Source organism: Malaclemys terrapin, chromosome 11 (genome assembly GCF_027887155.1).
Source record: "Malaclemys terrapin pileata isolate rMalTer1 chromosome 11, rMalTer1.hap1, whole genome shotgun sequence".
NCBI classification, from domain to species: domain Eukaryota; kingdom Metazoa; phylum Chordata; order Testudines; family Emydidae; genus Malaclemys; species Malaclemys terrapin.
Window position 1 is genome coordinate 79879992 of NC_071515.1, and position 22135 is coordinate 79902126.

At 56.4% G+C, this 22135-nt stretch overlaps 1 protein-coding gene across 2 annotated transcripts in view; it reads right to left on the reverse strand.

The window, feature by feature from the left end:
- Nucleotides 1–4879: 4879 nt before the first annotated feature.
- STK11IP (serine/threonine kinase 11 interacting protein) overlaps nt 4880–22135 on the reverse strand; it is a 33499-nt gene continuing 16243 nt past the window's right edge. For both annotated transcript variants that reach the window (XM_054044474.1, XM_054044473.1), the window contains exons 8-25: nt 21031–21160; nt 20685–20788; nt 19429–19518; nt 18030–18071; nt 17342–17509; nt 16865–16946; nt 16385–16747; nt 15995–16185; nt 14744–14854; nt 12958–13153; nt 11947–12390; nt 10252–10367; nt 9964–10061; nt 8379–8557; nt 8027–8111; nt 7449–7534; nt 6284–6513; nt 4880–5761 (exon numbers count right to left, since the gene is read on the reverse strand). In XM_054044474.1, the coding sequence (XP_053900449.1) occupies nt 5621–5761; nt 6284–6513; nt 7449–7534; nt 8027–8111; nt 8379–8557; nt 9964–10061; nt 10252–10367; nt 11947–12390; nt 12958–13153; nt 14744–14854; nt 15995–16185; nt 16385–16747; nt 16865–16946; nt 17342–17509; nt 18030–18071; nt 19429–19518; nt 20685–20788; nt 21031–21160 (2856 nt within the window). In that variant the 3' untranslated portion in view covers nt 4880–5620. The remainder of the gene's footprint in view (nt 5762–6283; nt 6514–7448; nt 7535–8026; nt 8112–8378; nt 8558–9963; nt 10062–10251; nt 10368–11946; nt 12391–12957; nt 13154–14743; nt 14855–15994; nt 16186–16384; nt 16748–16864; nt 16947–17341; nt 17510–18029; nt 18072–19428; nt 19519–20684; nt 20789–21030; nt 21161–22135) is intronic.

Sequence of the window (22135 nt, forward strand, 5' to 3'; positions counted from 1 at the left end):
AGCTCCAGCCTGATTCTTGCCTGCATATTTATACCTGCCTCTGGAAATTTCCCTTATATGCGTCTGACAAAGTGGGCATTCACCCACAAAAGCTTATGCTCCAATGCATCTGTTAGTCTATAAGTGGCCACAGGACTCTGTTGCTTTTTACAGATCCAGACTAACACGGCTACCCCTTGATACATGGTATTGAGAGTGAGCCTGGCCCTGGTGAAGTGGAGGTGTCGCCTGCGTGGGGGATGTACTGCTAGATGGACCAATCTCCTGCCTCAAGAGAAGGGATTAGAGCTGCACCCTACAGAACTTTGGCACTACAACTTTGTTCAGTTGCCTTATCTCTAAAAATCAGTCTCCACCTGCCGTCCTTCTTTGGCACAAGAAAATACATCAAGTAAAACCCTTCCCCCACCCCACCTGAGGGGATGGGACTGGTTCTACGGCTCTGAAACAAACAAGGGAGCATACCTCTTGATTCACTGTCTAGTCCAGGGATCAGCAACCTTTCAGAAGTGGTGCGCCGAGTCTTCATTTATTCACTCTAATTTAAGGTTTCACGTGCCAGTCATACATTTTAACATTTTTAGAAGGTCTCTTTCTCTAAGTCTATAATATATAACTAAACTATTGTTGTATGTGAAGTAAATAAGGTTTTTAAAATGTTTAAGAAGCTTCATTTCAAATTAAATTAAAATGCAGAGCCCCCCCAACCAGTGGCCAGGACCTGGGCAGTGTGAGTGCCACTGAAAATCAGCTCGCGTGCCATAGGTTGCCTACCCCTGGTCTAGTCTCATGAGAAGGGTCCCTGAAGAGGGATGGGGGAGGGGTGTGAAATGGATGGTGTAGCCGGGTTCTCCAACTTCACTGCACCGTGACCCCCTGCTGACAACAAACATTACTACATGACCCCAGGAGGGGAACTGAAGACAGAGCCCTGCTGCCCCAGGTGGGGGTGAGGACGGGGGCCCAAAGCTGAAGCCCAAGGGTTTCAGCCCCAGGCAGGGGACCTGCAACCTCATCCTTGTCACCCAGAGCTGAAGCCCTTGGGCTTTGGCTTTAGCCCTGGGCAGTGGGGCCCAGCAAATCGAATGCCAGTCTCGGCATTAAAATGGTGTCCCGACCCACAGTTTGAGAACCGCTGGTGTAGCCTGATGTTGTGGCCTCTGTGACCCACTTGTCTGTTGCAATAGGTCCCCAGGCGTGTTGGAAATAGGAAAGGCAGTCTCCAAACATGGGGAGATCGGCAAAAGGTTGCGGCTTTTACAAACTCTGGGTGTGGGAGAAGTCAAGCCCCCAGCTAACTCATCAAAATTGCCGTTCCGATGCCTGGGTACATCCAATGCCTGCAGAAGGGTGGGAAGTGCTTTTTCTCTGGAATCCGTCTTTTTCTAGTAGGTTCAGTGAGTTCCAGAGAACCGAGCCAGGCGTGAGCTCTGGGCAGTTTGAGACCTGCTAGATCTCCTCTTCTTTGTAGGGGTGTCTGTATATCCAGAGACCTCAGCAAGGCCTGGAGCCCCTCAGCGCGTGCAGGGACTTGTCCATAGTCCCTGAGAAAAGCTTCTGCCGATCTAACAGGAGGTCCTCAACCGTGTTCTGAACCTCTCTGAAAAATCCCCCCAAACTGTGCATAACGACTGCCATGGTGATGCATCTGTCTGCTCCGGAGTGGGGTGGGGGGGAGGGGGGCACTCTGGATCGCCTCACCACTCACATTGAGCCTCACGAGGCCCTGGAGGGTTTTTGGGGGCAGTACATCATCAGGATCCCAGCAGCTCCAGGGGCAGAGGGGTGATGGTAACTGGCATGCGAGTGGCAGTGTATTGTTACTAGCACTCGGCAGTGACCGTCCGGCCAGTACCCTGAGGTCCGTGGCTAGAGCAGGGGGGTTTCCCTCTGGCTGCTGTTTTTCTGGCTTGTCCTTTCCCTGCTGTTGCATTGTTCGGGGGAGGCCACAGAGCAGCCTGAGCGAGTGCTGGGTCAGCAAGCTCGTGCCTCTATTCTACCCCTGCCCAGCCTGGGACAGAGCAGACCCAGGTGGGGAGCAGACCCAGAGCCTGGGATGGAGCAGACAGGGGGAGCAGTCCTAGGGCCAGGGGAGGAGGAGCAGGAGAGACAGAGGCAAGGATGCCCTTTCATTGTAAGTGCATCAGCTCCTGGTGCAAACCCATTCCTCCCTGCTGGCTCTCAGGGACTCAGGCTGCAGCAAAAACTGCCCTGACACAAAACACTGCCAGGCAGCCGGGCAGGCTCCACACGCTGCCACCATGCAAGGCCCCAACCCTGGTTGTCAGTTTTCCCTGGCTAAGGCCTGAGGAAACGATGCCCAAGTTACAACCCTCTCCCCCACGGCTGCCAGACGGGGAGTGCAGGGGCCATAGACCCTGAGACTGTCTGCAGGTCCTGCAGGCAGCAATCCGCCCAGCAGCCTCCCCCTGCCCCTTTCCTTTGGGGGATGGTCGGTAACGAGAGGAGTGGGGGCAGCACGGGTGAGTCCAGGGACTCCAGGTTCAGCGTGACAGCTGGAACCTTTTGGCACAAGGTGCTGCAGGAAATGCCTCATGTCCACACCAGAGTGACCTCCCGGGCAAGGGGGCATGCACACAACTGCACCAGTCTCCACTAGACCAAGGAGTCCTCCCACAATACACTGCTGCAGGGGCCTGGCTGGTCTCCCGGCTGGGCAGGGGAGGTCCAGTTTGGCAGAAGCCCCATCCTCGCTTAAGGAGTGCTGCACCTGCCCGGTCACAGGTACTGGCTGCGATCACAGCCCCCTGGCTCTTTAACTTCCCTGCAACTCCATCACCAGAGGGCTGGAGGTGGCCCTGCTACGAGGGCCCTGGCCATCAGCCCGGGGGGTCGGAGATCCAGAGCCAGCAACACTCAGGCATTCGCAGCACTCAAGCAGACAAGGCCGTAATCTGAGCTTGCAGAGCGGGACACGGTGCAGAGCAGAGGGGCTGCGGGTCTTTCCATGGAGCTTCAAGCAATGACAAGGTGGGGAGTAGTGGAGCACCACCATGAGCAGGGCAGAAGCTTGGAGACCCCCACATATGCACCCGTGCCTCTGTACATACCATGGGCAGCACCCTGCAGTGTGGGCACAGAGATGAGGCCAGCTCTGTACGGGCACAGCCAGGATATGCTTTGTGTCAGGCCGCGGCAGCTCCTCTCCCACTCCCCGCCATCTCCGTGTGCTTCCCCAGGGAGCGCGGAAGGGACCAGCATGCACAGCAGCTGCTGAGCCAGGCGTGGGGCTGGCCCCACATGAAAGAAGAGCAGGGACCAGCACACGCCAGCATGGTTAGCAAGAAAGGCTCCTAAGCACTAGGCTGGGGGCTCTGGCCCAAGCCCCGTTGAGCAGCAGCATGCTCCGAGCCCAGGTCATGCTGCCGGTGTCTGACCCAACGGGGTAGGAGTTGCTCACACAGCAACCTACGAGCGCTAGGAACAGTTAACCACAGGCCCTGGCTGAAGCCAGCAGGGAGCATGTCACTTTAGGCCCATTTTCCCCAAGACTGTTCTTAATGTTTCCTCTAAATACTGTGTGGGTGCCTCTGTTTCCCCTATGCATTTCTTAAGTCTCCAGGGTGCATAAATGGCCGACAATCTGTCTCCTAGCAACAAATGGCCAGGGCCCTTCCCCCCTTGCAAGGGGATAGCTAAAGGTGAACACAGAGATCAGGTGACCTCCTGGCCCAGGAAAGAGACAAAGGCCAGAAAGGGTTTCAGTTTGGAGCAGGCTGGGGACTAGGAGTGAGGGCAGACGTGGGTGTTTGGCTCCCTGGGCCCCAGAATGGACGCCGCGGAGGGGTCCTGTTCTCTGTACCTACAAGCTCTGTTTTAGACCGTGTTCCTGTCATCTAATAAACCTCTGTGTTACTGGCTGGCTAAGAGTCACGTCTGACTGCGAAGTGGGGGTGCAGGACCCTCTGGCTTCCCCAGGACCCCGCCTGGGTGGACTTGCTGTGGGAAGCGCACGGAGGGGCATATGCTGAATGCTCCCAGGAGAGACCCAGGAGGTGAAGCCGTGTGAGCTTCTTGCCCTGGAGACAGTCTGCTCCGAGGGAGAGGAGGCTCCCCAGAGTCCTGACTGGCTTTGTGGGGAGCAGTTCCAGAGCATCGCCCTGGGACTCTGACATTGGGGAGTTTACCCAGCTCTGAGATGGCCCCACAGAGCAGATGCTGCAGCCAGGGTAGGCCTCCCTGCTCCTCACCCCTTATTTCATGGAACTGGTCCCCAGTAGCATTGCAGGGGAGGAAGGATGCCCAATGGTTCAGGCACATGCCTGGGATTCTAGAGACCTGCTCCACCAGGCTGACTCCAGACTGTCTGTCTGCGCCTCTGGTCCCTTCTGTGCCTTGGGGACACCAGCACCACCCTACTGGGCCCATGGAGGGGGAGGGGGAGGGAGGAGGAGGAGGAAAAGAGGGTAAATCAAGGGTGAGGGGCCTGGAACAGGGCAGGAACTAGAGACTGCCTCTTGCTGATTGAAATTGCTTCTCTTCCTCAGTGAGACCCTCCACACCAGGGGCTCTCCCTTGGTTAGTCCCATGCCAACACTGATCTACCATCCACACCCCCTTCTCCACCATGCTCGGGGTCCTACACAGCTCCTCTGCCCACAACTCCAGGAGACGGCCTGGAGGAGGAGAGATCTCGGCTGTGCGACCCACGTGCGTGAGGCAGCACGTCCAGGAGCACAGCCTCCTAGTGCCACACTGGGGAGTACCCCCAATGAGCCCCCAGTCCACTCACTGCAGGACCCTGGGGTTCCTTGCAGGCCTCCCCGTTGAGTACCGAGAGGGCCTGTCCCAGCCTGGCTTGCAAGCCCCAGGAGGAGCACATGGCGAGGCAGAAGTTGCAGCATGCAGGAGACAGAACTCAATAAATAGAAGCTTTTATTACAATAGAAAATAGTAAAATTGTCCTGGTTAAAATAGACTCACTGCCCCCCCAGGATCCCCAAGCAGCTGCCCAACCCCTCTGAGGGAAGAGTTACCAGCAGCAGGCACAGAGAACTCTGCCCAGGGACACCTGGGCCCCCTCCCAGGCAGGATGCCCTGGCCCATCTGGGCAGGCAGCCCCTGGCTCAAGGCAGGAGACATCAGGGAAGCCACAAAAGGCCAGACACACAAATATGGGTTTCAGCAGCACGGAACTGGCAACCGTCCTGAGAGCAAGTGGACGTGCAGCAGATACACCTGCGGAGGAAAGGCCCTGCCCATGATGCCTGCCAAGACCTGTCTGAGCAGCCTTTGGCTCCACCACCCACCTTGCTGGGTTCCCACTGACCCTGGACCCCAGGGATAAATAGGAAGCGACCTTGGCATGGTCACTACTCCCCTTGAGTGAGACTGTCAGAAACCACCGGGCTGCAGCTTTATGCAGCTTCCACGAGGTTATGTCAGTGTCTGCACCACGTGTCACCCGTGTGCCTGCCCCCAGACCCAACCAAGTCAGTTCAGCTGCCAGACCAGCTACAACATTCAGTGCTCCCCTCCTCCCCACCAGCAAAGGCCCCAGGTCCAGAACACAGGAGCAGGCAGAGTCACCTTCACCCTGCCCCTCCGCAGCAGCCTGCCCAGCCAGGCGGCCAGCTCTGCCCGTCAGCCGCTACCATGCTCACTCCAGGACCTCCTGCACGGTCTTCCGCAGCTCGATGGAGAACATCTCCTCCCAGGGACCACGGATCCACTCCACCAGCTGGGCCAGCAGCTCAGGACATTCCGTGTGGATGTGCCAGGTGCTCTCCACCTTCAGCACCTACATGGGGAGGAGGGAGGTCGGGATGGACCCAGGTCACAGTGGTTGCTCCAGTCTCACGGGCCAGAGATCAGTGCCCCATATCCTTATGGCTTGAGAGCTGGCTACACCGACTGACCCCAGCAGCCGGTGCACTCTCCCACGGCTGGGTGCCCAGTGCCAGGACCCATGCTCCCAGCCACCCATCGCAGCAGGCCCCAGGCAGCACGGAAGCCTGGATTCCAGCCATGGATCCAGCTCCTCGGCACAGGGTCTCCCTGTGCCTCACTCCCAGGACATGGCTTGGCTGTGCTGGTGCAGGTATATGCACACACTGGTGAACAGGAGCAGCAGCTGCTGGCTGCAGGAGAGACGCCTCACCTGCCACCCCGGCCAGAGACCCTTGGGTCTGGGACAGGAGAAAGAGGTTGTGACAGAACAGAGGGTCCTCATTAGGGTGGGCTCTGAGTCAGAGCCCAGAGCAGCAACCCCTGCCCCAGGCACTGGGGATCCCGTGCGCCAAGGGATGCCCTGCCCTGTTACCTCGTCATAGAACATCAGCTTGACGTCGCAGGGAGAGAAGCGGTAAGTGAGGATGCTGCTGATGCTGCTGATTGGCTGCTTCTCCTTCAGCTGGACACCGCTCTCGGGGGGCACCTCCCTCTCACCAGCCGCACCTGGCGCGGGCTGGACCCGCTGCCACTGGTGATTCTCCTCCAGCAGGAACAGAGTGCTGCAGGTGCCCAGCACAGTCACGGGGAAGGCAGAGGCACCTAAGGGGGAATGGGATGGGGAGTCGGGTCACTGGGCTCGCCATTCCCCATGGGGCTGGCTTCCATGCCCCCCAGGCCCAGCCACACCAGCCCCAGAGGGGAGCCCCCCCCCCACATTGCCCAGGAGTGGGAGGTGCAGGAGGCCTGACCAGCCTCCCCATGGCTGAAGGGGTGACAGGGAAGTAGCTCTTTGCAGCTGCCCTGGTGAGGGACCGGCCCGAGCCTCAATCCCTGGATCTCACGGCCAGACAGGCCCATTAGATCATCTAATCTGATCTCCCATGTGACCGGACAGAGAACGCCAGCAGCTACCCCTGCACTGAGCCAGGGACTTGTCTGAGGAACGCTCCCGCCAGGAAGGTACCAGGCTGGATATGCAGAGTCGAGATGGAGAATCCACCACTTCCCTTTGGAATTTGTCCCAGTGGTTAATCGCCCGCACTGGGACAAAGCGTGTAGCGTATTTCTAACTGGAATTTGTCCGACTTGTTCTGCCCGTCTCCACTCGAGTCAGGAGCCCTGCAGCAGCAGGCAGGATCTCCCCAGGAAGGTACATACAGGCTAATCAAGTCACTGCTCTGTCTCCTCTTTGGTAAGTTACAGAGACAGCTCCTTCAGTCGCACTGCGGGGTGTTTTCTCCAGCCCTCATATTTCTGTGCTCTTCCCCACACCCCCTCCAGCTTTTCAGACACTTCCAAGTGCTGACACCCGAACTGGGCTGCAGCCTGGAGCCTGTGATTGTCACTGGCCCTTTGAGAGAGGTGGAGATGCTGCTGCCCTCCATGCCCCAGCTCTGAGGGGCTCCTACAGGGAACCCTGCTGTCTGCTCCCACCAATGGGCCGGCTGTGCCACCCCCATCCCCCCTCCCGGGTGTGCAGACACTGCCACAGCTGCAGGCGGAGCAGGGCCTAGCACAGGACAAGCACCCCGTACCTTGGATCAAATACGCCAGCAGGTAGAAGAAGCGGCTGGACGTGCCATCTACAGCCACTGAGCACAGGGCCTTTTTCAGTAGAGGCCTGGAAGAGGAGACAGCAGTGAGTCGCAGACACCCACCCACATGGCTACAACCTGCTCCAGGGCAATTCTCTCTCCCCCACCACATCCTGCCCTCTGGGGCCTCCCCACCTGTCCTGTCCCAAGCACGTTCCTGCCGCCTTCCCAGTTCAGACTCAAACCCTCCTTTCTGGGCTCCACGCTGCCCTGCGCCTGCCCAGATCAGGTCCCAGCTTCTCCTGTTTGGCCATGCTGTATTCTGTCCACCCCTCTCCTGCTCCCAGCTCCAGAACTCCCTATGCCCGGCTCAGTCGCCCTCTCCCTCCCAAATCCCCTCTCCGACCTGTGCGCTCCCCAGCCAACCTGCTACCCCATCTATAAATCCAGTGCCCAAGGGCAGGCACCTGGGGTAGGTGTCCAGCACATCCGTGGGGCTGCGTTAATGGTAGCAGGCTGGGAACACGCCTCACACACCACATGGGGCAGGTAGGTGCTGCCCCATGGGCTGCTCTTACCATAGCCGATGCTGGGGATTCATCTCAGCAGTGTGGATTTCCTCCACTCCGCTCCTGGGCTTGCCTGGCAGCTCTTGCAGGAGATCTAGACAGGAGCAGCAAGGCAGACTGTTACCCATGAGTCCCTGGGGCAGCACACAGGTCTCCAGACCAGTGCTCTCATCCCTGGGGAGCTGGAGTTTCCATGTTAGAGCGAGCCATTGAAAGCACACTGGGCTATTTCACCTGTTGTTCTCATCAGGGAAGGGTTTTCCAACACACATGGCCAGGTGCATCCTCTTGCCAGGACAGGGGGCAGATTCCCTGCCACAGAGAAAACAAACAAAGGCCTCCCCTTCCCCACAACTCTTACATGTCAAGCACTGTAGGAACTGGTCACAGCGGCTCTGGTTTCGGATTAGCAAGTTGTAGGAGGCCTTGGGATTGTCAAACTCCATCTGCAGACTCTGGTGGCCCAGCCCCATCTCCAGGTAGCAGAGATCGGATAGGTAATGAGAGTCAGTTTTCTTCAGCCAGTCCACTGGCTGCCCCCTACACAGAGAGCAGAGTTCTCCACAACCGCAACAGGCTGCAGCCACCCCCCGGCCCTCCACTTCCTCCTCTCCCTCTCTAGGCTCCTATGCAGGCCTCTACCAGGAGAGCCACCAGTTGCCTGTTCCTGCTGAATGCTCAAGGGAGAACCCAGAGCATGGAGCTCTGAATGAACTTCAGCACAGCAGGGACATAAGAACAGCCACTGGGTCAGACCAAAAGTCCATCTAGCCCCGCCCGTATCCTGTCTTCCGACAGTGGCCAATGCCAGGTGCCGCAGAGGGAACGAACAGAACAGAGAGAGAATCATCAAGTGATCCATCCCCTGTCGCCCACTCCCAGCTTCCGGCAAACAGAGCCTAGGGACACTTCGGAGCATGGTTTTGCATCCCTGCCCATCCGGGCTAATAGCCATTGATGGACCTATTCTCCATGAACTTATCTAGTTCTTTTTTGAACCCTGTTATAGTCTTGGCCTTCACAACATCCTCTGGCAAAGAGTTCCACAGGTTGACTATGTGTAGTGTGAAGAAATACTTCCTTTTGTTTGTTTTAAACCTGGTGCCTATTAATTTCATTGAGTGACCCCTAGTTCTTGTGTTAAGGAAGTCTTATTTGTGCCTTCTCATATTTACTTTCTCCACACCAGTCATGATTTTATAGGCCTCCATTGTATCCCCCCTTAGTGGTCTCTTTTCCAAGCTGAACAATCCCAGTCTTTTTAATTTCTCCTCCTATGGAAGTTGTTCCATACTCCTAATAATTTTGTTGCCCTTTTTGGAACCTTTTCCAATTCCAATATATCTTTTCTGAGATGGGGCAACCGCATCTGCACTCAGTATTCAAGATGTGGGCATACCAGGGATTTATATAGAGGCAATATGATATTTTCTGTCTTATTATCTTCCCCTTTCCTTATGGTTCCTAACATTGTTAGCTTTTTTGACTGCTACTGCACATTGAGTGGATGTTTTCAGAGAACTATCCACAATGACTCCATAATCTCTTTCTTGAGTGGTAACAGCTAATTCGGGCCCATCATTTTATAATTATAGTTGGGATTATGTTTTCCAATGTGCATTGCTTTGCATTTATCAACACTGAATTTCATTTGCCATTTTGTTGCCCAGTCACCCAGTTTTGTGAGCTCCTTTTGCAACTCTTCACAGTCGGTTTTGGATTTGTCTTGAGTAGTTTTGTATCATCTGCAAACTGCCCCCTCACTGTTCACGCCTTTTTCCAGATTAGTTACGAATACGTTGAATAGGGCTGGTCCCAGTGCAGACCCCTGCAGGACACCACTATTTACCTCTCTCCACTCGGACATGCCCAAGAGGCCAGGACCAAGAGCCTGCAGCAAAGCCACTGCGCCAGGGCCTCACAGCCTATGTAGCATTGCGCCTCACCTGATCTCCCCAGTGACTTCCAGCATGTGAATCCTGAGATCTGAGGCCACCAGGAGTGCAGGGAACTCCCCGTACCGGCCAAACTTCACCATGGCCACCTGGAAGAGCACAGTGTGGGTAAGTCACAACCCGTAACAGGCTGCTCCCTTGCCCTGGGCATTAGGAGCATCTGAGCCACTCCTGCCCCACTGGCCCAGGCACCCACCCAGCCCACCCGTGCAGGCAGTACAGGCAGCCTGAGTGCAGAGGGTCCTGCACCAGCCTGCCGGATCTGTGGGAAGCCCTCACCTTGAGGAAGCACTGGAACTCCTCCACATTCTCCTCGAATACCTCCATGTCCAGGTAGAGCCTGAGGCGATGGTCCACGGAGCGGAAGTCCCTCACGTCCAGGGTGCCGTTTGTGGCTGCAGAGAGCACAACGGGCAGATCAGCGATCCTGTGCTCCTGCAGCAAGGCTGCCCCAGTGAGCAATCCCTCCACCAGGCCCCAGCAGTGCCAGCAGCCAGGCAGTGATGCTCTGGAGTCACTGGGCATGTGCACATACAGGGGGAAGCCAGTCTGCTGGGTCCCATCCACCTCATTCCCTCAGGACAGCACAGGGTTCTTGGCCACAGCATCACCTCTCGGGCTCTGTTCATCCAAGCAGGGAAGCCCTGTTCCTTCAGTACTGAGCAAAATGGTGGGAGTCCTCTCCTAAAAGCATCCTCCATCTGCAGATGTTCTCACCCTGCTCGGGTGTTGGCACCTCTGGGAGCTACGCCACTCCTGGCTTCTATGGAACAACGGTTCCACCATGGCCCATAGCCAGCCCAAGAATCGCTTTGCAGTTAGGTGCTAATGCAGCCAGTCACCTATCCTGGAGCCTGAGATCCTTCTGCTCGGCACTAGAGGGCGAGAGCAGCCGCCAAGACCGAAAGAGATGCAGAAGGACAGCGAGGAGGCTGGAGAGGAGCCCAACTCAGACACCGGAGGTGTGCCCACTAATCACGGCTTGATCCTAACGCACCTGCCAGCCTGGTCCCAAGAGTGGAGGCATCCTTGGGGGAAGCTCGTTTTACTGGACCAGATTTCCCTCACCTGAAACTTCTACGAGAGGCCATAGGGCTTAACCCAGGGCTGAGTTTGATTTAGCTACGAGGGCAGTAGCAAGAGGCTATTTTAGACCGTGTGATCTGGTCTTCGTCCAGTGGGCTGAGTCTGGCCCCCCCAGCTAAACGATGCACAGTCCCCCAGGTGCTCTTTAGAGCACAGCAGCAGGAGTGAGACCTAGGGGCACTGCCCGGGGCTGTGAGTGAGGGTGAGTCAGGGCCAGGGCGGTCCCTACTGGCAGGGATTTTAGGCTCCGGAGGCCTCCTGCCACAGCAGGAATCCCAGACCCTTCAGAGGAGTCCAGCACACCTCCCAGCACGCAGGGCCAACAGCCTGAACCCAGGCCCTTCTCCTGCAGCTGTGAGGTGAGGGCCTGTGAGCCTGGCACGTACCCCAGAGATCACCACAGACAGGAGCAGCCAGACTCAGCAGCTCCTGTTCAAGGCCACACACTTACGCTGGTACTAGAGAGCAGACGCTGCCAGGCACGCCAGCCCCATCCAATCAGGGGAGAGCAATTAGCAAAGAACGCCCAGGAGAGAGTTGCCCAATGCCCCTTAGTGACTGACAAGCCATTTGTGTTCAGCAGACTGACCCCCAGCCCTGGGCTCCAGTCCTGTCTCTGCCATTGGCGGCCCAGGGGCAAGTCACCCCCAGGACTCAGTTTCCCCTCTGCAGGATGGGGCCTGGGCTCTGGAAGGGAGGGTGTGAAGCATTACTATGTGAGGGTCAGTGCCATCCCTGCTTGGAGCGGGGGCGCCTTTCCATTCAGCACTCTGATCCCGCTCTCCCGGCTCAGTAGGGCCTCCCCACACCCGCACCCAGCTCGGACCGCCAGCGCCCAGGGCGGCGACCCGCGCACACAGCTCTACCCTGCAGTTCTGCTTTACTCACGGGGACTGAGGTTCCAGGTCTCCTCGGACTCCGAGTTGAGCGAGAGCTGGGAGGGCGTGGGCCCACGCGAGGCGCCATAGCGGTAACTCCCCATCAGGCTCCCCGCACTGGTGTCTGTCCGGCTGAGGGACGAGTAGCAGCTCTTCAGGCCCAGCTCCTTCCTCCTGCCGTCCCCGTCGGAGCTGCCATGGTCGCCGCTGAGCTCCTGGGTCCTGGGGTCGGTCTCGGAGCTGTCGTCCTCCCCCCCAATATAGAACTGCCCGCTCTGGCTGCCCAGGACAGATGCTGCCTCCAGACTCCCCTGGGGGCCCAGCTCCGACGGGGCTTTGTCCGCGTGATGCTGCGAGGGCAACGGGGTGCTGGAGCACCTCTCGCAGGGCAGGAGGACTACGTGGTCGCTGGAGCAGCTGGGGCAGACCATGGGCTCCCCAGGGGCAGTAGCCTCTGTAAGGGAGGGGGGGCGGGAGGTTTTCATCAGCACTAGACAGATGCAGCTCTTCCCAGCCCAGCAACTCAGGGTAAAAAACACAACAACAAAAAAAGGAAAAAATAAGGAAGATCCAGCCCAGGGCACGCACGGGTGGGGGGGAGGGGGGGGGGGAAGGCCCCAGCCCAGCCAACAGCAGCTGGTCGAGTCCCTGCTCGGCCGGATTCAAGAACAATCTAATTAAAACGTCTCCCTGAGCACATCACCACACTCCCAATCAGCAGGCAACACTCGACTGACTCCCTGCATCCACCTGCAGCTTCCCAGCTCCCTCACCTGCTCCCAGACCCCAAGGAGCCATTTGCCTGAGACGCACCGAACAGCCTGCTGGACAAGGCAGGCTCCGTCCCACCCATGCCCTGATCTGTCCCCCTTCCAGAGTCTGTTCTGTTAGCACGCGTGCCCCCTCGGCATGGCCAGCTGAGCGTACGGCTCAGACACTCTGGACCATTGCCAACACTTACGCAACCTGCCCTGGGCACCGGGCTGTTTGCCGCGTGCATTCAGTCTGCCTAGCTCCATACCTTGGTTTGGCTGAGCCGAGGTCTCCAGGCCTTTGCCACCGTCCGGCTCTGCAGGATATGGACTCTGCTGCCACAGTGCCAGGGGCTGGGCAAACTCCTGCTTGCATTTCAGGCACTGGAACTTCATGGACCCCTCCTCTACGCCCTGACGTCTGCGATTCTCCTCCAGAGCCGGGGACAGCACTCTCAGCACACACTGAAAGCAGCAGCATAGGGAGAGATGGAGAGAGTGGCTGCCAGGGGGCTGTGTCTGAGTGAGACCAGGCCATGTATGTGAGCTGGGCACACCTGGCACAGCACAAACCTGAGCTCGGAATTGGAGCACAAGCACGGACAGAGCCTGGGGGGCGGGGAGAACCAGCTAGCATGGTCAGACTTGGCCAACATAGCCCCAGCCTCGCCACGGGTGCATGAGCAGAGACAGCTGCCCCAGTTCCACACCAGCATGGCTGCAGGACGATGGGTCCCCTCACAGACAAACTGACAGTTCAGTCTAACCAAATGCTGAACACCCAGAGGTACTGTCCAACCGGGGCCTCCAGCTAGAGGAGGAAACCCAGCCCTGCTCCTAGCCCCTCGTCCAAGCCTCCACCTGCTGCTGCTTCACTAGAACTCTTCTGTGGCTCCTGACCCAGCTGTCCCACATACGCTCTCTCCAAAGACGGCATGACCCACTGTTGAGGTCTGTGCAATAGACCAGGCAGGGGGCAGCTCATTTCCAGCCTTTGCCTGGACACACCTACTAGTACAGGCTGCAGGATTTCCCCACGCTTACAGGACAGCCAGGTGTTCCTTCTCTTCAGAGCTCCCATCCACTGACGCTGCCTAGAGCAGCCTGTTCGCTTTCAGTTAAACACCCCACCCTCCCAACATCCAGAATCCAGGATGCGGATGTGAGATCAGCGCCAATGCACTTCCTGTGCCTCCATTTCCTTCGAAGGCCTGGGTTCCAACTAGCTAGCTACGATTCTACGCCCTCCTCAAAACAAGTGTGTATTTCCTAGCCCCAGAAGGCCCCTGTGCCAGGAGCCCTGCTCCCTCCACAGCCTCACGTCAGGGTGTAGTTGTTGCTCCCCACACCTGCGGGTCCTGCACAAGCCATTTAGCGGGTTCTCTGCTGCTTGTGGGTCTTGGGAGCCCTCTGCAGCCTCCCGGAGCTTTTAGACAGACGCCAGCAGAAGCTGCAGACCCCGAGTGTCATCTAGAACCTCAGGATGTCAGTGTACACATGCACTCAAGGCTGACTAACTTTTTTGCCGCCCCAAGCAACAACAACAAAAAAAGAGTGCAGCGCCGCCAACCCCCCCCCCCCCGCTGAGCGCCGCCGAAACAAAAACAACAACAAAAACTCGAGCGGTCGCCCCCACCGAACCAAAAAACCCAAAACCAACCAAACAAAAACCCCGAGCGCTCCCCGACACCCCAAGATTGGCCGCCCCTTACAAGGTACCGCCCCAAGCAAGTGCTTGGTCGGCTGGTGCCTGGAGCCGGCCCTGTTTGCACCCACGCAGAACACTGACAGAGCCCGGTCGCCGGCAGGCGGGATCGAACCTGGGACCTCTGGAGCTAAGTGCATGAGCCTGTGCTGCAGGAGCTGAAAGCCACGTGGCTCTTAGCTACGGCTGTAGCAGACTCAGTCCCTAGCTGGGCTAGGTGCCCTCAGAGGGGGACAGAGCGCCACACCCAGGGGCCTGGGCCAGGTCGACTGCGGAGCCACCAGCCCCGCTCGTGCCACTGGTCTGTGCCAGGTGGCAGCTCAGCACATTGAGCTCACGCCTCCCCGCACCTGCACACAGAGCTCCGGCTGATCATCCAGCACCACGTATCTGCGCCTCCGACGGTCCTTGCGGATGTAGCCGAAATGGAGTGTGAGGACAGGGAACACGCGCTCCAGGTCCTGCAAGGAGGAAATACAGCAAAAAGCCCAGATCCCAGTCAGGAGAGGCCAGCCCGTGGCTATGTGCTCCTGGGATTTAGCAGAGTACTGCACAGCATGCCAGGCAGGACCCTTTTTGGAGACATCCTTTAAAGGGAACGGGCAGAAGAGTGAGCCCATAAGCACCTGAAATGTTCCAAGGCCCAGATCGAGACACTGTTCAAAGCGAACGCCCACTGTGCCATGCAATGCCTCTACCCAGATCAGGGCCGGGGAAGACCGAATGGGTCAGTGCTGCCAGAAGGGCTAAGGAGGTGATGAGGAGAAATGCAAGAGGCACATGAGAACATCACCAATTCTAAGCATATGCAGACTAGATTCTGGAAAGTCCAGTGAGACTGTCTGGACACAGTTAACGTACTGATGTGGTAGCTGTGTCGGTCCCAGGATATTAGAGATAAAGTGGGCGAGGTGGACCAGCTTCTGTTTTGAGCTCGAACGCTTGTCTCTCACCAACAGAAGTTGGCCCAGTAAAAGATATTCCCTCCCCAACATGGTCTGGACACAAGTTATTTGAGAGTCTAACTTGATCATAAGCTACAACGGGAGGCTGTGGTCAGCAGGGCAGAGGGGTTTGCATACTAGGAGGGCAAGGAAACAGGCTAACCAGCAGTTTTACAGAGCCATGGAGAAGGACTCTACTGGACGATTAGGGAAATTTGCTGGACCAATCTCAAAAGGAACCTGGCAGCAGCTGCGAATCCCAGTGCTATGCTGGGCTACAGCATGGTCGAGTACAAAGCACAACTACAATCCTTTCAGCCAAACGATGTGTTAAGAGCTTTAACCAGCTTTATTTCCGGAACCCTCTCCCAGGAGAGTGATTTGTTCTACTCCCAATGCAGAGGAACTCGTCCTGCCCGGTCTCTAACCGAACTCTCCTGCTGACCTCTGCAGCATTGCCCTGTGCGTCCTTCAGCAGCATGGAGCTAGGTAGGTCTAGGCACATGCGGGAGGGAGAGGTCAGCTTTAGGTTTTGCATGCTGGACCGATGACCCCTTCTCCTCCAACCAAGGCTTTTCCACCCCTCAAGTCTGTGTCGGAGATGCTGGCCCATATGAAGACTAACAGGCAAGCACCTCACACAGAGCCCCAACTCACCATCCTTTTCCAGGTCATTTCAGAGGTCTCCACTTTCTGCAGGCTTCTCAGTTCCAGTTTATGGAGGACTCTGGCTGCCTTCAGCTCCACCTCAATCACATGTCGGGCTGTGACGCGCAGGAAGATCCAGTCTGGCTCTGGGTCACCGTCGCCTTCTATCTGGCTCACTAACACAGGCTGGCAAAGGTCCACTGCCAAGTCAGATGTCCAGAGGTTAGTACACACACAGCACTCCGCCCTCAGTGCCCTGCAGGGGAGCAGCAGTTCCCCTGGAGCCAGGGGGAGGATGGAGGGAGCTCCAGGTGCAGTCTCACAGCAGGGTGTGACCAGAGCAGGAAGAGGATACATACAGATGGGCTGAAAAGCTTCCCCCAGGCAGAACCTATTTACCTTCTGGCTTCTCGTCTTCCTCCTGGGCCACAAACTCATCCACATCCATCTCTCCTTTCTGGCTTTCTCCCAAGGACTCCTCCAGCTGCGGCTCCTTCTCCTCCTCCCTCATGGAGTCCAAGGGGAGAAAGGTGTCCCTCAGCAACCCAGAGGGCATCTCCTGCTCCTGGGTGGTGCTCTCACTCGGCATCTCAGTGCCAGGCAGGCTGCCTGGGACCTCCTTTGCAGGACAGCTAAGGGAGATGACAGGCCCCTCCTGGTTGTGCTCCTCCAGTTGCCTCTTGTACTGGAGCCAGTCAGCACCAAAGTGATCTCGGAAGGCGTCCATGCGCTCCATCTCCTTCTGGTGCCGCAGGACCATCCCTGAACACAGAAAACATCCTGGGGGTCTGGGGAGAGTCACCGCCCAAAGAGCCCCCAAGCCAGACCCCCCCCATGGGCGGGGCAGTTACTGTGTTATGGATGAAGGGAGAGTCTCACCAGCTGAGGGGGGCAGTGCCTGGTATTCGTGCTCTGTATCACTGGGCTCGGAGATGCTCGGCCGGCGCACCCTAACGTTTCCCTGGAAGGGACAGAAGGAGCAGGGCTGAGTGGCAGAACCACCCAGGTGACGAGACAGAGCCCGTGAAGGATCCCTCAGTCCCCGGAGAGCCTGAGGCGGCCAGAGCACCCCCACCCCATCACATGGCACAACCCCCCAAATCATTTGTTCCAGTAGGTCAGGGGCAACCTTTTAACCCAAGCCTCTTCCTCAGACCATGTGAGCGAACCCCCTTTATACAGCGAGGTCGGTATCCCACGCTGCCAGCGGAGGAATGGATCAGACGGGGCCCCACTGTATTTCACATGACAAAGGAGCCAGTCATTCTGGGTAGTGAGTGACTCTGTCACAGTCAGCCCTGGACCAGGCCCTTCATCCAAAGCCCCAGCTATGGAGCGAAAGAACCAACAGAAGACCTTGGATTTTCTCTGCGGAAGCCTGGCAGCCCCACTCTCCCCTGGGGACTGGCTGTCGCTGAGGTCTGCGCCACAGGAGCTGTCCAGGGCACTGCGGTCCAGCAGGGTCTTCTCCGAGGTCGAAGAGCGGATTGACTGGGCGATGACCTGCCCAGATTTTGGAAGGTGCTGAAGTCAACAGAAGAGAGCAATATTAGCTGAGCATGGAGGGGAGACCAAGGAGGGTCTGGGAGTGAGAGGCAAACCAAGCCAAAGCATAGAGGGGCCAGGGACTTCCCCAAAGAGATTGCCTGTTTCCCCCAGAGCAGGTGGCAGGTCCCTAGCTGTCTGACTGGGGCAGCTCCCCTCCTTCCTCAGTTTAACCCAATACCTGCAATTCCTAAGGACATAGGCAGAGATCTGACTGGTTAACTGACATCCCAGAGGTGCTGTGTGCAACATGGCACCTTGCTGGGGGACATGGAGGTCTCTAGGAGTTTGGTCTGGAGCAGGCTATCACTGCACCTCACCTACCGCCCTGCTGCTCATGTCTGGAGCACAGTGAATAGTCCCTAAGAACGGCCAGTTACAGCAAGAACAGAGCAGAGATGAGCTGCTTTCAGGAGACAGAGCAGCTGATGGAAAGAAACTCCAGGATAAGGGGCATCCCCACCCCAGAGCAAGCTGCAGTTTATCACCCCGTACTCACCATCAGGTCCGAGGTAGTCAGCAGCTCTCCATCCAAGAGGAGCTGTAATGACAAAGAAACCCATCTGCAGTCAGCCTTCTATTGGCCCCCTATATCAGTTGCATTCTGCCTGGCTGGGACCCCCAGCCTGTACCCACTCAGTCCTAGAACGCAACTGTTACACAGCCAGATGCCAGCCTGCCAGGAACCAGATTTCCTTCTGCATTCTTAGTGCCAGAGTCACCGTATAGTGTCCTGGTGAATGAGACTCAGATTAAGGCCCAGAAGGGACCACTGGGATCATCTAGTCCAGGGGTAGGCAACCTACGGCACACGTGCCGAAGGCGGCACGCAAGCTGATTTTCAGTGGCACTCACACTGCTCGGCTCCTGGCCACCGGTCTGGGGGGCTCTGCATTTTAATTTAATTTTAAATGAAGCTTCTTAAACAATTTAAAAACTTTATTTACTTTACATATAACAATGGTTTAGTTATATATCCCACTTCTAGAAAGAGACCTTCTAAAAACGTTAAAATGTATGACTGGCACGCGAAACCTTAAATTAGAGTGAATAAATGAAGACTCGGCACACCACTTCTGAAAGGTTACCAACCCCGATCTAGTCTGACCACGTAACACAGGCCTTAGACCTTCCCAAATAACTCCTAGTAGAACTAGAGCCGATTTTCCAGAAAAACATCCTGCTACCACAACCCTGGTGAACTGTCCCAACTCCCCTCACTGCAAAAGCTGGCACCTTATTTCTAGTCTGAATGTCGAGTTTCAGCTTCCAGCCCCCAGGCTGTGTGTTCTACCCTGGTTTGCTAGACTGAAGAGTCCGTTATCAAAGGTACTTCTAGACTGAGCAAGTCATCCCTTAACCATCTCTTCGATGAGCTCCGTCACTAGATGTAGCTTAATCTAAGTCATGGTTTCCAGTAGGTGAGATAGCAAAAAGGGCTGCTCCCAAGAAAGTTATTCCTGAGATATGAGAGAAGCAGGGATAGTTCCTGTACTCTGGGGGCAGGGGAGATTTTAGACCTGCACTGATGAGAGATTTTTATGGTACCATCTAATCACTTTTAATATCTGCAATTCTCTTCTTCTACCCAGGCCCAGAACTGCCAGACGGACTGATCCTGCAGCCCCAGGGCAGAATGTATGTAGCAATGGCGATCAGTCCAGATGGTCAGAGACTAAACCCCCTGACCTGGCCATCTGCAAACCAACTGCCAGAAGCTGGAACTGAATGACAGGGGATGGATCATTTGATAAACTGCCCTGCTCAGTTCATTCCCTCTGAAGCACCCAGCACCAGCCACTGTGGGAAGACAGGACACTGGACTAGATGGGCTATTGGTCGGTCCCAGCATGGCCATTCTCCAGACTGCATATGGAGTATGTGGCTCCAATACTCACACTGAAGGAAGCTGCCCTGGGAGACAAGTGTATGATGGTTGCAGATCGGTGGTTCTGGTGAAACCATAATGGGTTTCCCTCCAAGTACAGCTGGGAGAGAGAGCAACACAGTATGTGTCATTACCCATTTGCATTCCAGACTCCCACCAAGCCTGCCTGTGACCAGTCCCCTCCCACACAGCAAGGGCTAGCGACAGACAGAGCCACTTCTTCCAGCTGGGATGTCGAAGTGGCCCATCCACAAAGGAGCTAAGCCTAGCACTGCCACCTCTCGTGGTCCTTTGGACCTGCTGTTTGACTTCAAATAGAGAAAGAGGTCAAAGGATCTCCAGGTCGTGTTCCTGAATCCACGAGAGCCATTCCAATATGAATGCCCTGATGTGCAGTTCATAGAATCATAGAATAGCAGGGTTGGAAGGGACCTCAGGAGGTCATCTAGTCCAACCCCCTGCTCAAAGCAGGACCTATTCCCAACTAAATCATCCCAGCCAGGGCTTTGTCAAGCCTGACCTTAAAACCTCTAAGGAAGGAGATTCCACCACCTCCCTAGGTAACCCATTCCAGTGCTTCACCACCCTCCTAGTGAAATAGTGTTTCCTAATATCCAACCTGGACCTCCCCCACTGCAACTTGAGACCATTGCTTCTTGTTCTGTCATCTGCCACCACTGAGAACAGCCGAGCTCCATCCCCTCTGGAACCCCCTTCGGGTTCTACTCTGCAAAGAGACTGCAAAGCTAGTTCTTAACCTCCAGCTGTGACCTGTGTGCAACAGATCAGTGACTAGAGTTTGAGCACTTCAGACTCCCCAGGGCGCCAGAGACTGCACAGCAGAGAGGGCAGCTGGAGTCTATTCCTACTTGTGCGTCAGAATGGTTGGCTCTAGCCAGTGACACATGCGAGCCCTCTGGAATACAGGGGAGTGCACAGGGGTCACCAAGGGCAAGATTTGGCCTGCATAACCTATGTGAGGCAACCGATGAGCGAGAAGAAAAAATCCCAGCTTGACCTGGAAATAGGGTGAGGCTGCAGGGCTGGGAGTTCTGGAAGACATCCCTGCTGGATTCATTGAGAAAGTGAACACAGAGACTGCAGCGTCCTTCTTATAGGGACCCTTGCCAGAGAGCCGTGCCAGCCCCCCACCCCCCACCTTTCCTCACTGATATCAGAGTCTGCATTGAACTCAAACTCCCCTTCTCCCCTGCACCTCAAGACCGAGGGGTCTCCTTCTGTCACCCCGCCTGGCACTGTGCTCACTTTTCTCAGGTTGTGCAGCATGGACAGTGGTGCTAACTGGGCATGTTCCAACAGCAGGTTATAAGCTACATCCAGGTGCTGCAGGTTCAGCAACTGCTCCACCCCTGCAGACAAACAAGAGAAGCCATCAATCAGCCCAGAAATCCAACACTAAGGAGCTCTTTCTCCCTCGCCACAGGATCATCACTAGCTGCTGTGCCTGACAGACCTGAGGCACTGCAGACCCCCAAGCTCTCCCTCCTGGGCTAGGGAAGGAAGGGAGGGAAGGAATGGCCCCAGGCCACTCCCAGTTCTGGGACCCAAGTGCCTATGACACTCCCCAAGCCATCCCCCTTCCTGGGCTCACCATTAATACTGTCAAGTTCATTGTTGCGCAAGATCAGAGTCACCAGCTTGGTTCGACTGTAGAGTCCCAGGTTTGGCACCTTTGGCAGGAAGTTAAAGGCCAGATTTAAGTACTCCAGCTCTGTAAGGGTCTGCGCAGAGAAAAGGAGAAGAGCCCTCAGAGCCACTCAGTTACTTCTCTCCAGTCACAGGAGGTGGAGCCCTACCTCAGCTGTTCAGAGGCTCCCCTCAGAAGCTCTCCGAGTGCTATACAACCGTCTGTGCCAGATCTGGACTAGGCCCCAGGAGCCCTGGCTCACAGCTGCATGCTCAGAGCTTGTTATCCATGAAGTTAAAGAACAGCAGAACCCAAACAAAAATTTTACATTAAGGGTAGAGCTATCTTAAAGCCGATTTGCTCTTTCAAGCTAAGCTGTCAATCTGAAAGTCAGGAAATTCAGCGTCACTGAATTCTAAGGCACTTCCATACCCCCCATTTCTACAGTCCAGCGCCTCACAATCACTAGTGCATTTCTCCTCGCACACGCCTTGTGAAGCAAGGAGTGCGGCTATTCCCATGTTACAGACAGAAAGGAGGCACAGAGGAAGTCTGTGGCGGTGCAGTGAACTGAGCCCTGTCTCAAGTCTCAGGACACCCTAACCATTGGGCAATCCTTCCTCTACTCGCACAGCTATCCAAGACGCTGTGGCTGCAAGCACCCCAGCAGGGGAACGTGTGGGGGTGTCTATCTGAGCTCCAGCCAGGGTCCCAGAGCAGCGAGAGGTTTCTGCAGTAAAGCTGTTCGAGTTCCCATCGGGGGCAGCATTTGGAGACACACTCAGCGCTGGTCTCGCTCTGCCCCTATTGGAATCTGCCGAGTTTTAACGTCCGCTCCCAGGGGAACACAGCACATCAGCACTGACCGCGTTTGAAAATCCCTCCCTCGGCTGTCAGATTTCACAGTTCACATCACATGGAGACACCCTCCCCACTTCGTTATTTTAGAGAGAAAGGCTAAGCGTGGCCAGAGTGCCGCTCAGAGGATCACAAAGCACTGGCTCAGTTTGACCCAAAGGCAGCAGCTTCCAGGCTGTCACACCACTGGCCGCGAGCCCCACATCCTGCA